Source organism: Electrona antarctica, assembly GCF_951216825.1.
Source record: "Electrona antarctica genome assembly, chromosome: 9".
In the NCBI taxonomy this organism is placed as follows: Eukaryota; Metazoa; Chordata; class Actinopteri; order Myctophiformes; family Myctophidae; genus Electrona; species Electrona antarctica.
The window spans coordinates 12,791,676-12,809,072 of NC_136790.1; the positions used below are offsets into that span (position 1 = coordinate 12,791,676).

A 17,397-nucleotide genomic window follows, 5' to 3' on the forward strand; every position below is an offset into this window, starting at 1 on the left:
CACACAGGCATAGGCCACCACACTAATTCCTCAGCACAGTACCTCTCTGTGACACAAGAACCTTGGCTACAGGCTATGTACAGGAGAAACCGGAGCAGTTGGCGGATTTAACGCAAAGCCTATAGTATTTGTGCTGGACTATAGCTTCTGGATTCCTTTAGCACTGTGGATATTATGGGAGGCAGAGAAGAGCTGGCTGTGATCAGGCTCGCTCCCAGAATGCCGCTCCCCCGCGCCAGAGTCAACCGATTCAGGCTCCGTCCGGTTCGAAGCCCACTCGGTAGCAGGCGTGTAAAGCCCTCCGTCCACACCAAAAAGAAAAGGTAGGTCCACCTACTACCTAGCTGCACTGGGCTTGAGGCTGGGTCAGCATGGTTCGCTGTGTTACACGCTATATGCAAATATTTGGGTGAAGCGCGTTGGCAGTCTGGTGATGAAGTACTTTTGTCTGTGCTGTTGTTAGTGAAGTGATAGTGATAGTTGATAGTGAAGCCATAAACCATCATCAATATGTAAAGACAGGATTCAAAGCAATGCTGTGGCATAGATTATATAATCTGGGTTTGTTAGAACAAAGTGGTGCTATAAAATGGCTTTCAATTACTCCAGTGCAGGTTTTGTTTTTCTGGAGGTAAGGGGGGGGGGGGGGTAAACGGATTTAAGCATACAGTAGATTTACTAAATCTGTGGCCATTTTTTTGCTATTTTCCTTTTTTTGGGAACTGAACCCTGCTTTGGTGGACAGAATTTGAGCTGTTCTCCATTCGGGTTTTGTTTTTTGTTTCAAAGCAGGTTGGCGTAACGTGCGGCGCGCAGCCAAGACTACAGGTTAATAATATGCATTCATTCAACAGTCGTTGCCTTATGTCAGACTGAAGAGGTGCCCTGCCTCACATCTCTGACCTCTCGTGCATGATGTGTTTGATGCATACACAGTAAACAGTGTCATGTGGTGGGAGACGGTTCTGGCTTTGCACAGCTGTGTTTGAGGCTGGCCTGTCAGCGAGCCAGATGTTGCATGAGGAGAAGAGGCCTCATTATGTCCATATAGCTGGATGTACTTGGGAGTTATCGGTGTGTTCATAGTAGGGCTGGTGAGAAGAGAAACATAGATCTTTTGTCTTGTGGGAGGTCTTGGCTAACCTGACTCCGCCAGATGGGGCAGCAGAGAGTACACTGGGTTCCCCCCTCGGGGGCAGCAGAGAGTACACTGGGTTCCCCCCGAGGGGGGAACCCAGTGTACTCTCTGCTGCCCCATCTGGCGGAGTCAGGTTAGGTCTTGGCGACTTTTCTTTGAATTAGTTGGGATGTTCACCTGCTTTGCAATGCACCCTACTGCTGTATAGTACGTGGTGTACGACCATCATTCATGCATTCATTCATTCATTCATTCATTCATTCATTCATTCATTCATGTCAATCAAGTAGTTGCTGTTTTTGTCAGGTGAACCGTGAAACCTGACCTAACAACGCTCATGAAATGTAAGCAACTTTGTTTATGTTTCTCTTTACATACATGTGTACGTATGTTAACAATGTTACCATTCAATATGATAAGATAATGCAAGTCCATAACATGCAGGCCACCATTAGCTTTAACCAAATAAACCCTAGCATTCCTATACTGGGCATGTCATAACATTTGGTGAAACTAGCAGATCTACAAGCTTGTACACAGTTATAAGAAGCTTGTAATGAGCTACGTGAGTATAGGTCATCAACAATAATGTTTAGGGTTTAATAAGTGGTAATAGTTTAAGAACTTGTTTTTCCCCAAGCGATTTAACATACTGTGTAGACCTTGTGTTTGATCCTTTCTTGCACACTCACATTGGCATTGCTATTGATTGAGCAAGGAATATAAGAAGCTTGTAATGAGCTACGTAAGTATACTGTAGGTCATCAACACTAGCAAGTTCTTAAGGAACGAGGCCCCACTCAGAACTCACAATGAATGAAGCCTGTTCTGATAATTTATTGATTTATTTATAAGAGAGATTGCTCTTCCTATGAAGCTCAGTGAATTTGAAACAGATTAAAAAGGAACATTTCTTCGGGGCACGGTGGCACAGTCGGTAGTGCTGTCGCCTCACAGCTAGAAGGTCCTGGGTTCGATTCCCACTGGGGACGCCGTGGGCGCTGGGGGCGTGTTCCCTCCTCCGCATCATCAGTGCCCATACCCGAGGTGGGGTTGGCGAAAGGGCCTTTCTGTGTGGAGTTTGCATGTTCTCCCCGTGTCCCCTAGGGTAGGTACCCTCACAAAAACATGCAGTAATCCTGGTCTCTAAAACTACCTCCCCCTGGCCAGCCGGGGCGCCTGATGGAGGGGAAAGGAACTGGTCGGAATAACGTGTTCCATCCACGAACGAGCTACGTCCGGCCAGGGAAATTCCCCCCTGTCAGGTGAAAAGAAGCAGCTTGGAAAACTGGTTTGCAAAATCGTGGGATAAAGATTTTTTTTTTTAAAAAGGAACATTTCCTCATAGGTGATGGGGTTTTTTCATGAGGAACTGGTTGATAGGATCTCCATGAAAATAAACAGGTTAGATATACTGGTTAGAATTATAAGGGTTTGCTTTTAAAAGGTCTCATGTTGGCATGGCAAGCCACCTGCGTTGAGTACCTTTCACAGGAATGCAAGAGAGAGAGGAATGGAATCTCTCCCAAGAATCACTGAACGTGCTGAACATCAATGGAGTGAGTCAGTCCTCCACTTCCTGTCTGCAAAGTCACTGGGTCACATTTTTAGGGCACCAGGGGCGACTGTGACTCCTCATCCATGCATTTACTCTCCTTAGCCAGCTCTCGGTGTGTGCACTACAGTGTTGTTTTTGGCAGCAAATTTTGATTTTAGTTTTAGTCATAGTCTCTTGAATAGTTGTCATTTAGATTAGGTTACATTTTAGTCACCTGGAATGTTTTAGTGTTAGTCTAGTTTTAGTCGACTAAATGTCATAAGATTTTAGTCGACTAAATCTACAGTTGATTTAGTCGACTAAATTGTATTTTGGTGGGCCTTGATGCCGTCGTAATACACTTGCTGAAAATAGCAGATCTACAAGCTCACAACGCGTCGCGCTGCGACGCGTTGTGAGCTTGTAGATCGGCTATTTTCAGCATGCAACCAAGTGTAACATGACTTATATACTGGATCTCTTGTCCACTAGTCCCTTCTTAACATTTTAGTCTAGTTTTTAGTTAGTCTTAGTTTTAGTCACCATAGCTTAGTTTTCATGTAGTTTCCATTTAGTTTTCGTCAGTGAAAAAAGGTAGTCGACGAACATTTTTCGTCTTAGTTTTAGTCGACGAAAACAACATTGCTGCACTATTGTTGTGTGAGAACAATACTCACCCTTGTTTGTTATGTTGCAAGCAGTCAACCGACTCAGACAAGGTTCTATCTGTTTGACTGTACGGGTCAAGAATGAGAGTACTTTTTTTTAAACTACACTTTTTGTAGTTTCTGCGTTTTTGTCATTATACAGACATTATGTCATTGTCTCTGCCAATTCACTCCTGCAGACCATGGACGTTTCAATAGAGTAGGAGGCGTTGCCCAAGGAAATCTGTAGTGCTCAGCATCACAATGACATCTAGTGGCGAGACATGGGAACATGCCTCCAGGACACATTTTTGCAAGAACAATAGAGACCCCCCTTTGTGTCCACGCTCGCCATCCCTCTCGCTGCCTCCTTTTCTCTTCATCCCGCTCCTTTTGTCTCTCCATCCCGCTGGGCTCTCCTGGCTGGTCTACTCCTCTCTGCATCGCTACAGTCTTCATTTCCATCTGTGCTTGGTTTCACGTGCGCGCGTGCGTGCGTGTGTGCGTGTGTGTGTGTGTGTGTGTGTGTCTGTCTGGGGCCCGGGGCAGGAGTGGCCGTCGCTCGTTTCTGCTCGTCGTTTACTCATATGTGCCGCATGCGTGCTGCATGCATTTGCTTGCGTATATACTTCCGCGTGTCATTCAGTACGGTGTGTGCATGTCTGTGGCAGAGCTCCCAGCCCCTCCGAGATGAACGTGGAGCCCTGGGCCAGCCCGCAGCTAGACCAGGCTGAACAACAACAACAACAACAACAGCAACACGCCCACGACGCCCCGGAGACGCCGCTGTCCCAGCAGGAGCAGCAGGACCAGCAGCGGCCCGACAAGCTGTGTCTGGACTCCTTCTGGAGCGAGGTGGAGACCATCCGCCAGGGGAGTGGCTACGCAGACCTCCACAGCGCCAGGAGAGATTCCAAACAGTCAGAAGGTAAACCCCAAAAAAGAAAAAATGCCACTTAATGTTGCGATGGATCTAGAGAACGTCCTCTTGTGTGTTATGATTGTTGTGCATTAGGCTATACAACATTAATTGTGATTCGTGACTGTGGGTTGACATTGTGTGTGTGTGTGTGTGTGTGTGTGTGTGTGTGTGTGTGTGTGAGAGAGTGAGAGAGGGGGGGTCGGCAGCGTATGAGACGGAGTTGAAAGATTCGTCATGGAAACGGATCAGTTTCATCTCTATGGCAACAGTATCAACTTTCCACAGACACCATCCTCCTGCTCATGCCGCTCATGCATATTGCCTTGAATGCATATAGGGAATGTGCTCTGAAATCATATGATTATTATACCCATTACGATCCAGACATCCTTTTGTCATGCTGTTTAATAGATGTGTTTGGTGCGTGCGTGCGTGCGCGCGTGCATTTGCATGCATGTCTTGTGGCTCACGTATATTATATTGTGTGTACTCATTTGCATATCATGCCTGTTACAAGGACAATGAGCTGCATAATTCACCATACGTTTATACACACACACACACACACACACACACACACACACACACACACACACACACACAAGCATAGCATTCCAGCAAGAAACGTACTCGCCATGGGAATCCTTGATAGTGTGGGGAGGGAGGGGAAGGACTGAAGTTGGCCAAGAGAATGCGGGCAGGTGTTCTTTGGCCATGTCTCTTCGGGAGACATGGCCAAAGCATTTCCGGGGGTCCCCAGCCAAAAACATTGAGAACCCCTGGTCTGCACAACATCATCCGATTCATGCCTGACAGGCAGCCAATGTTCATCCATGTTTGGACGCTCACAATGACAGTCCAGATGGTGTGTGCGTGCACGTGCACTTCCATGCACATGCGCGTGGTTGGTCAGCTACTGCCATATCAGCCCCACATGGCACTGACCAAAGTGTAGTTAAGCACTTTAACCCTATATACATCGGCTATTTGAAAATAGCTGATCTCCAAGCTCACAACATGGTAAAAACAAATCATATAATTAAATATTCCAAACATATTTTCATAGAATTCAATGTTTGTGGTCATGATTCACCAGGAGCCTGGGTGGCTTATATTATGTAATAATTGGGACAAATCACCCAGCCTTACGTGTGTGTGTGTGTGTGTGTGTGTGCGTGTGCGTGTGCGTGCGTGTTTTCCCAGAGGGGGAACAGGAGGAGCAGTGGCTGGCTGATGCAGGTCTGTCCACCCTGATAAGCGAGGACAGTGAGGACAGTGAGGACAACGCGGTCCTGCTGTCCACTCTAACGCGCACCCAGGCAGAGGCCGTCCAGCGCAGAGTGGACTCCTACACGCTGTCCCTGCGCAAGAGGAACAAGCCTCCTCCACGAGACGTCAGAGACATCTTCAACTCCCCCATCGCTCAGGTAAATGCAAGTGTGTGTGTGTGTGTGTGTGTGTGTGTGTGTGTGTGTGTGTGTGTGTGTGTGTGTGTGTGTGTGTGTGTGTGTGTGTGTGTGTGTGTGTGTGTGTGTGTGTGTGTGTGTGTGTGTGTGTGTGTGTGTGTGTGTGTGTGTGTGTGTGTGTGTGTTAGTATAGCGTAGAGTGGACCACTGGAAACAGTGGGTCAGGAGTCAGGACCCATTTATGGGTCACAGACACATTTTTATGGGTCCATTCATTTTTCGTTTACTACATTTTGAATTTTAAATATTATCATTTCAAAATATTTTCAAAAAGCATTCCCCCAAAGAATTGTTCAATTATTTTCAGTAATTTCACGACGAAATCAAAGAACAATCTAAGAAATTCCATTTTCATTCCATCCGACTTCAATTATATGATGATCCTCACTAATGCTCATTGTAATATACAGTATGATACCGTTTTTGACTAATCCAAGCTAATAGAAACTGCAGGCTTTCTATTCCTGGAAAGTTGGCATCTATAATGGGATGCCATTGTTCTCTGATGACGTCCACAGCCATCCAATGACACACAGACGGGGTAGAAATAAAAATGGTACCATTGGCATTTTATCATGAGCATCAGTGAGTGTTTTGTCAATTATTTGGGGGCCCACTTTTAATATCCTCACGGCCCACCAGTCGGGCCCCGGCACACAGGTTGAGAATGGCTGTGCCAGGGGCCCAGGGGCCCAGGGCTCACACTGATCACACACACACTGTGTCCCCTCTGCATTCTGCTGTCATGTTCCGCGCAGAATGGCTGACCCATGGGAATGAAATGAAATCACATGCAAAGGCCACGGTTTTGTGACGCCTGCCTGAGACGTCCAGAGAGAGGAATACAAACACCGTTTGTCGGATCGCTATCTGTCCTTCGACAAGGGCAAACACTTTTTGCATTTCCTCCTTCTAAAGCCACTATCACAGAGAAACCACACGGTTATTCCCAGTGGTGGGTCAACGGCAGAACGTCTGTCAGATCTCATTGCCGTTTGTAGATGTCAACAAACAACAAAGGTTGTTCTTATTTTGTAGGGACATAAATATTGTCGGGCAGAAACCTTGTATCCATATTTCAACTTTTTGGGTTTTTTTGTAAATTAATTCCCTACTCCCTACAAGAGGCAAACATCAACAGAAAAGCCACTCTATAAGCTCGCAATGCACCCCATTGCAAGCTTGTAGATCTGCTTTTTTTTATGTAGAAAAATGTTGAAAGTGGTGAAGTGTGTCTGTGGGTGTGGGATTTATAAAGATTGAACCAATGAAAAGTATTAACAAGAGCTTGTGAATAATAACTATACACTGGATCCATTGGAAGGTAACGGTCCTGAAAGCCTGGTGACGCGAGGTTATAGCGGTCCCGGTCATACACGGTTTCTACCCAACAGCGCCAGTTAAGTGGGGTTCATGTGGTTAACACCTTGGATGTCAAAGGCGGAGTTCTCCGTCCAAGATCAAGGTCATGGTCAAGTGCCCAACACGGAGATTGATAAACAGGACGGAGATTAATGAAAACAAAACCGTTCGCATCGCTCTAGAGCCTTGGAGCGCTTGTTGCCCGATCCGATGACGTGTCAAAAAGTGACACGTCATCGAAAATCTCCCCTGCCTGTTTAGCTGACGAAAACGAAAATCTTAAAACGATCATAACTCCTGATCTAAATCATCCCGTCTAATTCTGATCCTGTGTTTGACGGCCTTCCGCGGTCCAGTCGCTAGTCGCGATAGATTTATTATTACTTCCCGTTGTCGATCGACTCTAGAGTGGTGTGGCTATTGTTAGCTGCTACACAGACATGCACACCAGCTTCCGGTGCGCCGGTAAAAGTGGTCCGTGCGCTACAAATGATGGGCACCCTGGATGAAATGGATTAAATAGTTCCGGGCCTCTAAGGTGTTAACTGTGATCTTTGTGTATACCTCACCCTTCCTAGACCCTTCTCCCCGAGTCCCAGGGCGGAGCCCAAAACAACATGGAGTCAGTTGCCAAAACGTCGCTATCAGGTAAGACCAGTACAGTATGCCACCAGAAGGCTGAATAGCATGTTTGAGTGATTGATTGAAATATTTATTAACAGTTTGCAGAACTACAGTACATTTCAAGCACAAACTCAATACAAAGACTGTTAACTGTGAGTGGACGACCCAATTAAGCATTACACTTGTTTACAAGAGGGTCCACCATGTTCAATTCATCAAAACATTTAGAGACGTACAAATAGACACTTCTATATAGTCAAAGAACAGAACAGGAATTCATCATAAAGGAGGTAAAAAAGGGAAAAGAAACATATACAGTGAGGGGGAAAAAAAGGTGGGCGGTGGGGGGGAATTCAGATTTTACGGGGGCGAATTGCAGCCGTCCGTAGGTGCCCCTTGAGAGCGGTTTTGAAGGAGTCAAGGGATTCGCATGTCTTAATGACTGTTGGTAGGGCGTTCCACATTTTGGTGGCATAGGAGCGAAAATAATTTAGTCCCTTGTTTGTGCCGAATCTGGGTTGTACATAGTTCGTTGCACTCCCTCTGGTGTTGTGGGTGTGGACTTCGTTAACATTAAGTTAATTAATTCTGTAGCTCTGAGAGTGTTCAAATGGACCCCATAACTCTGAGAGTGCACACTCTCAGAGCTTTCTACCCAAACCAACAAACAGTAGTTGTAGGAAGAAATAGTGGTCAGCTAGTATCAAGTTAATCAACTAAATCCAGACAGGCCTCGAATGAGGCTGACTAGTCTGTCTTTTATCAAATAGTATAGTGCATTCGGATGCCTGACAACCGGTTTATCCATTACACAATTTGTTTTTTAACACCATCTCATTCCTGTGTTCCTTTCCTTGCACAGTTCAATTGCTATGGTATGAGGTTTGTCACATCTCCGCATATTATCGAGAGTTGTTTACCATTGCAGCCATGCCCATGCTCTTACTCTACATACTTGTATACGCCCTCAGACCCCCTAGGGTTTCTTACACACCTCTTTTCTAGGGAAGACATTGTATTCTGTGAACTGTATATGAATATCATTCCTGTTGTCGTGCAAATCAAGAATCACAATTACAATGACTTTACTGGAGTACTGAAGTATTTCCTATTTTCAATACCATTACTTCTACACCACCACAGGCAAACATTGTAACATTTTACTGCAGTACAAATATTTGAAAACTTTAGTTACTAGTATACTTTGTAGATTTGGATTATTATTACAAAACATACATTAACTACTTCAGCCTATTGAAACTTTGGCCACCGGTATGTGAAAACAGCTGATATACAAACTCACGACACGTAGCAATGCGACGCGCAGTGAGATTGTAGTTCTGCCATTTCCAAAAAAAATGTTTTTTTATAAATGATATACGTATCGCTTGTGAAACGAGACTATTCTGCATAACAGGTTATTTTACTTTACAAGCTTACAACGCATCACTTTGTGACATGTGTCAAGCATAGATCAGCCCTTTCCTTTATGTCAGTAATTTCTTAATTTGTTCAATGCCAAAAACACAATTGAATAATCGTTAATCATCTGTGTGACAGCCCTAACCCCGGAGGGCCAGCGGAGGCAGCAGCGAGGCGCTGCTCGGGAGGAGATCCTCATCACAGACGTGGCGTACTGCGAGCAGGCCGTCATCTTCCTCAAACAGGCCAAACTGCCCCAGTTCAGCAGCCAACGCAAGAGAGAGGACGGCACCCTGACCCTACCGGTAAGCTCTCAACACACATTCAGAGCTGTACAGCAGAATCTGTCGGCAGCTGTAGAGTTGGGTATGTAAACAAAGACACGTGCGACCGGAAGAGGAGGGAACAAATGGGCCAATTAACTTCCTGTTATCCACGTTCTATTGGGCGCTGCCTCCAGAGAGGTAACATTCTATTGGGCTGCCTCCAGAGAGGTAACATTCTATTGGGCTGCCTCCAGAGAGGTAACATTCTATTGGGCGCTGCCTCCAGAGAGGTAAATTCAAAGGAAAAACAACAGCAGAGGGCGCCGTTTAAAAAAAAAAAAATTGCCAGTGGGTTCCCAGATCGACTCATTTCTCCTTTGTCAAGTCACATTTATTTATATAGCACATTTCAAGACAAGTGCAGGCAGACGCAATGTGCTTAGAAGTAATAATAAAGACAAGAAAATAATAAAATAAAGACGAGAAAATGTAAAGGTCATTAGTGACACAAAATGAACACAATTACATATGGTTAACATGCAAGAATTAAGTATAAAAGAAAGTCCAGTTTAAAAAATAACTACACAGTACACAACCTAGCTGAATGTATTCCTAGAAGAAAGTGCCAGGGAATTTGAAATGTTCTCCTGTGATTATGTCATGGGATTGAAGAGAATTAAAGACTGATTCATACTTGATTGATTGATTGACTGAGTACAGGTATTGTGAAGACTGAACCAAACCAACACTGTGTTGAAAGCGTTAAATTGGCATTTATTTGAAATAATGGCACAGAGGTAATGGAGAGATGAAAAAAATAATAATAATAATTTAAAAAAGGTCAGTTCAAACATAGGTTCTTCCAAATCAGGGCCTGTGCCATGCACTTTTCCATGCATTTCAGACAGTCCATTCACATTTCCATGTGTTAGCTCAGTCGGTAGAGCTCTTGCCTTTGGACCACAAGTTCATATAGTCCGGCAGCCGGGGTTGTGGGGTGGGAAATTTGGTATATCGTTTTTTTTTATTGGCCTAAAATATTGTCTATATGCATACATTCGTGAATCCACTTGCTCAATGCCAACAGCCGTTCAGCAAGTGGATTCATGAATGTATGTATATAGACAATATTTTAGGCCAATAAAAAAAACAATATACTAAATTTCCCACTTTAAACAAAAGAAGCCTGTCAGCTGCTGGACTGATAAGTTCAAACCCAGGCACCGCCAAAACTCAGCGTACGAGTAGCACGTGGCTTGGGTGCTACGTGTTTTTACTGTATAAGAACAAATCCAATAGGAATTCGTTCCAAATTCTGATAAGATTTTTCTATCCGAATTTGTTTTGGCTAGGTAAGAAATAATCCTATATAAATCCTATTAGAATTTGGAACAAATTGGTGGTCCATTGCACTCAACTTTGTTGCACGATAGTGTCATGCCCCATGGCCCAAAAATAGACGATCTAAGCTCACAGTACTGTATTCATTTGGCATTTGTTGTGTGACTCTCTACGTACTTACTGTACAAATGTTTTCGTTGTTGGGTCACGTTGTACGCAAATGTTCTAAAAAGTTAAGCTCCAAACATGCTCATGGAATTATTGTTTTCTAAGCTGACCCTAATCATCCGCCTCGCTTGTTAATTAGCCAACAGGGTTTCAAGAAAGGAATGAAAGGAATTAGCTCGGCAGCACAAAGACGTTAAGAGTTATGGCATGAATACAAAGACGTTAAGAGTTATGGCATGAATACAGAGGTGAACAGATCGGCCTTTTCTATTCCTGGCTAAATAAATTCCCCCTCATGATTATTAGCAATATCAAAAACACGTGTGGGTTAGAATTTTTCTTTTTTGGTCAGAATTTTATTGAAAGGATAGCCCCTTGAGATGTGGCATCTCATTTTAGAGGGGGTCCCGTACACAGGTAAAAAACATTACATACAGTACAGTGCAGTTACACAAATAGACAATACAGACATGTACAGATACAGTTAGCTTGCTCATCCTCTCCCACCCACTCCCCCATCCCCCCAACTTTTAATGGACAAGCATATTGAGGGTACAGTACAGTGACTTGAAACAGGGGTCAGAAGTAAACAGCAGTACGGGCAGTGTTAGTAGCATGAACAGGTTGTTTTGAGGTGTGAATACAGGGAAGTCCTGAAGCAGCCAGGGGAGGTCACAGATCTTATGGAAAGGTTAGACACGTTTGGCTATGTTTCCCACTTCAAATAGAATAGAAGGAAACGTGATATAAAGTGATATGCTGTAAGCATATAGGAAAATGTTCCAACGCTCTCATTAGCCCCTTTAGACCCGAGTTAAAAACATTCACTTTGAAAGAATATATATTCAAAGATTTGCGCCACATTTTTTTACGATTTTTCAAAAATGGCAGACCTACAAGCTCGTAGCGCGCCACTCGGTGGCGCGCTACGAGCGTGTAGATGTGCTATTTTTCAATAGCTAAATTATAACATAATGTTTAAAACACTAAAAGGGGTTCATTTATCTTTGACACACTATATCAGTGGTTCTCAAACTATTGTATTGTATTTGGTCTCCCTGCGCTTCTATTGAGACATTTCAATTTAGATCCGGTGTCTATAGGTTGGACATGACCTTTAGATCCGGTGACTATAGGTTGGACATGACCTTTAGATCCGGTGTCTATAGGTTGGACATGACCTTTAGATCCGGTGACTATAGGTTGGACATGACCTTTAGATCCGGTGACTATAGGTTGGACATGACCTTTAGATCCGGTGACTATAGGTTGGACATGACCTTTAGATCCGGTGTCTATAGGTTGGACATGACCTTTAGATCCGGTGACTATAGGTTGGACATGACCTTTAGATCCGGTGTCTATAGGTTGGACATGACCTTTAGATCCGGTGTCTATAGGTTGGACATGACCTTTAGATCCGGTGTCTATAGGTTGGACATGACCTTTAGATCCGTTGTCTATAGGTTGGACATGACCTTTAGATCCGGTGTCTATAGGTTGGACATGACCTTTAGATCCGGTGTCTATAGGTTGGACATGACCTTTGACACAATCCTGTTTCTGCTCTGACACCACTTCAGCCCTATATCCATTTCGGCCATTTAAAAACACCCACAGGAGTGACTGTAGAAAGGACCTGGAGGCTCTGGAAGTACAGAGGATATATTAGGCTAACAGTTCACTAACATTGTCCTCATGTCGAAAACCCATAGAGCACCAAAGTCTGACGTTAATATCGGTAGAGGGCGCAAGTCCACAGGTTCATGTACTTTTTATTTGCATTGTAATCCCCATAGGGGGATTTTAGATCGCCTCATATAAGTACTGTGTTTGAAAAATGAACATGTCATCCCGGCCGTTTCACTCATATGGATATGAAGAATCAACTCACTGAAAAACGGAGAAAACGCTAATGTTACTGCTGCTGAATTTGTTAAATTTTCGTTAGAAACAGACTATCAAATATGAGTGACTGACTGTCGTAAACGATACAGAGGCACCTCCCTGACAATATCGCAGAGACAGCTTGTTTATGTTTGGACCACAACGCTTGACGATTTCAAGATGAGCTCATGTAATTCTCCATAGAGAAATTACTTCCGTGAACCAGTGGATGAGCGAGTGACGTCAGGACGTCTGCGCTCTATATTCCCCTACCCTTTACTGACTCTGGTAGTGTCCCAGCTCCCCCTCACTAAACATCACACCTGCCATAGCAAAACATCACACCTGCTATAGCAAAACATCACACCTGCCATAGCAAAACATCACACCTGCCATAGCAAAACATCACACCTGCCATAGCAAAAGGGACCTGACGAAGATGTAACCGACGCATCGAAACGTTGTCGGGCTTGAACAGTCCGTGATGCTCCAGTGTCTTCCTTCCTAATCACACCTGCCATACTCTGTAAATAGAATATAAAATGTCACTAATTAAAATATATCCCCATATAATCAAAATTAATTTTCAAAGCATCAACATTTGTTTGATGCTGTCTTGCCAAGTACTGCTAGGCTGTATACCTCATGCCTCCAGGTCCCCAACAGCAAACACTCAAATCAGGCTTCTGGCCAAACATGCAGGCCTCAAACCTGGTCACATCTTGTATGCACTACCCTTAAAGGTAGTGCATACAAGTTAAAAAAATCACACCTGTGTGAAGTGAGGAGCGCTCTTATCATCACACATCATCATAATACATCATCTCATTCCGGGCAATGAGAATTTGCGTCCTCACCTTCATCTCCAATGTTTGTACTGTAAACGTACGCAAACTCACTCAAAACTTTCCATTCATTGTCAAAGGCATTTAACCCATTTTGGGCGGGAACCCCTTTTGGTGTTTTAAGCATTATGTTATAATTTAGCTATTGAAAAATAGCAGATCTACAAGCTCATAGCGCGCCACCGAGTGGCGCGCTACGAGCTTGTAGGTCTGCTATTTTTGAAAAATCGTGAACATGTGCCACAAATCTTTGAATATATATTCTTTCAGAGCGAAAGTTTTTAACTCTCATCTTTGCTTCTGAGGGGTTCTTGGAACAACATATTTTCAGATGGGGGTTGGAGGCCAATTACATATATTTTTGGGGTCCTTGACATGAAATATTGAGCACTATCAGAGCACTGCACTGATACAGAAACATAAGGTTTTTTTTCAGAAAATGTTTGTGTTAGGACGAAGTTTGTGTTTACACGCCCCTCCAAAAAATGTTACTTATTCCACCACTACTCTTCGCTGTTATTCTGACCGTCTGTCTCTCCCCCCCGTCCCCCCCCCTCTCAGAGGGTGGTGTGCCCCCAGTGTCGCCTGGGTGTGACCCGCATCCAGGACCTGTCCCCCGCCGACATGAAGAAGGTGCGTCAGCTGGCGCTCATCGACATGACGGCTCTCTGTGACCTGCTGGAGGTCGACGTCAAGAGGCACAAAACCTCCAAGAGGAAGATCGCGGGTATGACGACGCGCACGTGTGTGCATGCATACACGCACACGCACACACTAATATATATACACACACACACAGAATGTATACACACAAGGCATTGACACGCACATATTGACACAGGGCATACGTACAGTACAGTATATGTCAAGTAGGATAAAGGCACTGGAGCAACTCAGACAGTTGGAGCCTTTTCTTTTAATTACAGGATGCGAGGATGGAAATGACAACTGAACGTGTGTAGATGTTACTGCCGTGACCCGACCGAGATGTAGCAATGTTGTCTTTTCAGTCCTCGCATCCTGTTAATAAAAGAAAAGCCTCTAACAGTCTGACTCGCTCCACTGACGTTGTCGTACTTGACAGGTTTACTGTATGCACTGTGGGATTCACGCATGCACACAAACACGCCGCGCGTACGCCGCACACGCGGACACGCACGCACGCACACACACACACACACACAATTGTAGGAGTTGAGGGAGGCATGACATTTAGTTCAGACTCAGTTCCGCAGATACAGTACATATTGTGAAAATAGCAGATGGCGTTGCTGAGCTTGTAGATTGGCAACTTTCAAAATGTTTGCCTCTTGTCTTATTATTATTATGACATATTTGACACATGACATTATTTGGCCAACCGTCTGGCTCCAGTGACACATTATTGTGCTTGACAGATATACTGTACTTGCGCATATACACACGCACACACACGCACACACACACACACACACACACACACACACACACACACACACACACACACACACACACACACACACACACACACACACACCCGCAGGGCAGGGTTCCCCAGTGCTTGTCACTTTGGCTCAGTCCCTGTGTCAGACAGAGGGAAGGAAAGGTGGCAGTGGGGGTTGGTTGACACAATGGGGTTGAACTTGACACAGTGGTTTCTTGCTCTTCCCCTCTCAGACGGCGCTCTGTTCGGCGTGCCCCTGGCCACTCTGCTGGAGAACGACCAGAAGGTCAAGGCCAACACGGCCACGCCCCTCTTCCTGCAAGCGGTGAGCGACCGACCGCCACGTTCTGTATGTTTGGTCTGGTGGAGATGAATGTCGACTCTTTGCAAAGGGAACAGCCACAAGGTCAAAGGTCAAAGGGAACAGCCACAAGGTCAAAGGTCAAAGGGAACAGCCACAAGGTCAAAGGGAACAGCCACAAGGTCAAAGGGAACAGCCACAAGGTCAAAGGTCAAAGGGAACAGCCACAAGGTCATAGATGTCATTAACCCATTTAGGCCTGACGTCGAAAAAAAATCACACCCGTGTGAACTGAGTGGTGTAAGGGTATTATATAGCCTGATCAGCTGTGGTCTGACGTAATGTCTGACGTAATGAAATCACACCCGTGTGAACTGAGTGACCATAGCAACCATGCTCATTTTTTTGGTACGAACAAACACGTGGACACGTGGACACGTAAACTAACAAAGCCAGTTGTTGGAGTGGTTTACACCACTCAAAAAAAAAAGAAGTCTTCTGAAAGAATATATATTCAAAGATTTGTGCCGCATTTTCACGATTTTTCAAAAATAGCAGACCTACAAGCTCGTAGCGCGCCACTCGGTGGCGCGCTATGAGCTTGTAGATCTGCTATTTTTCAATAGCTAAAGTATAACATAATGCTTAGTTAAAACACCAAAAGGGGTTCCCGCCCAGAATGGGTTAAGAGATGTTGTACATAATATGTACAAAAGTAAGTATTATTATTGCTATTAAAATTATTATTGTTTTTGTATTTGTTATCTCTCTGTTTCGGATGTGATTTTCCAGCTCATATTTCGACCTTGAGATTATGTTAATGTGTCTGTAAAAACCTGCATAAATAGTGAATAAATCACTTATACAGAGAGCAGATAAGGGGTGTTTTTCTTATTTGTTTTATCATTGCAGTCATGTAGTAGAGAACATTAAGCAGGCAAAGCATTAACTCTTTTTTCTTTTTTTTTTTCTATAATTTTTATCCCACGATTTTGTAACCCATTTTTCACCCCTGTGTCAATTATCTAATGTGATCCTGGGCTCTACACACCCTCCGCCAACCTAGTCCCCATATATGGGGGACATGGGGAGAGCAACGGACTTGAACTCATGCTTCCTTCATGCCTGAGTGTCCAAGTTGCTCCTTTACACCTGACAGGGGGGAGTTTCCCTGGTTGGACATAGCGCGTGGAAGGAACACGTTATTCCAACCAGTTCCTTTCCCCTCCATCAGGCGCCCCGGCTGGCCAGGGGGAGGCAGTTTAGAGACCAGGATTACTGCATGTTTTTGTGAGGGTACCTACCCTAGGGTACACGGGGAGAACATGCAAACTCCACACAGTTGTTGTTTTTTCTGAGCACAAGCTCTCATTTTCTCATGCAGACAGACACACAGTGACATCTCTTCAACTATTCTAAACGTGACTGCTGTCGTGTCTATAGAACTGACAGAGAATAAGGCGACTGATCACATTTTACCGTATTATTTCTGCCGAACGCACAACTGAGTGTGAGCCTCTATCTCACCAGTGTAGGCTTAATATGTGAAACCATTTTGACCACACCCTTCTCATGGTCGCAGTTACTGACAGTAACCAGCAGAGGGCCAGAGGTACACGAGAGGTTCAGAATCTTTCGAGGCTGCTGAATGGATGCTTCACTGATCTGTACTGAGAAGTGAACCCCCTATCTCTCTCTCTCTATCTCTCTGTGTATGTCTCTCTCTCCATCTCCCCCTCTCTCTCTCTCTGTGTATGTCTCTGTCTCTCTATCTCTCTCTCTCTCTCTCTATCTCTCTCTCTGTGTATGTCTCTGTCTCTCTATCTCTCTCTCTGTGTATGTCTCTGTGTGTATGTCCCTCTATTCTAATTTCTCCCACCCCTCCCTGTGTGCATTCCTCTATATTTACATGTGCAGTTATTGACCTTCTTGGAGAGGAAAGGTGTCGACTCTGAAGGGATCCTGAGGGTTCCAGGCTCCCAGTCCAGAATCAAGGTAAATATGCAAAGGTTCACACATTTTTTTAAGTTAATTTGTCATCAAATTTC

At 44.5% G+C, this 17,397-nt stretch overlaps 1 protein-coding gene across 2 annotated transcripts in view; it reads left to right on the forward strand.

Moving 5' to 3' along the window:
- The window catches only part of arhgap40 (Rho GTPase activating protein 40), a 69,855-nt gene that overhangs the window by 27,506 nt on the left and 24,952 nt on the right, over positions 1 to 17,397 (forward strand). The window contains exons 1-8 of one of the 2 annotated variants that reach the window (XM_079510434.1): positions 105 to 323; positions 3,994 to 4,250; positions 5,448 to 5,671; positions 7,651 to 7,720; positions 9,257 to 9,423; positions 14,187 to 14,352; positions 15,282 to 15,373; positions 17,267 to 17,344. In XM_079510434.1, coding sequence (XP_079366560.1) covers positions 175 to 323; positions 3,994 to 4,250; positions 5,448 to 5,671; positions 7,651 to 7,720; positions 9,257 to 9,423; positions 14,187 to 14,352; positions 15,282 to 15,373; positions 17,267 to 17,344 — 1,203 coding nt within the window. In that variant the 5' untranslated portion in view covers positions 105 to 174. Of the gene's footprint in view, positions 1 to 104; positions 324 to 3,993; positions 4,251 to 5,447; positions 5,672 to 7,650; positions 7,721 to 9,256; positions 9,424 to 14,186; positions 14,353 to 15,281; positions 15,374 to 17,266; positions 17,345 to 17,397 lie in introns of those variants that run through there. The other variant, XM_079510435.1, reaches the window with a different exon arrangement.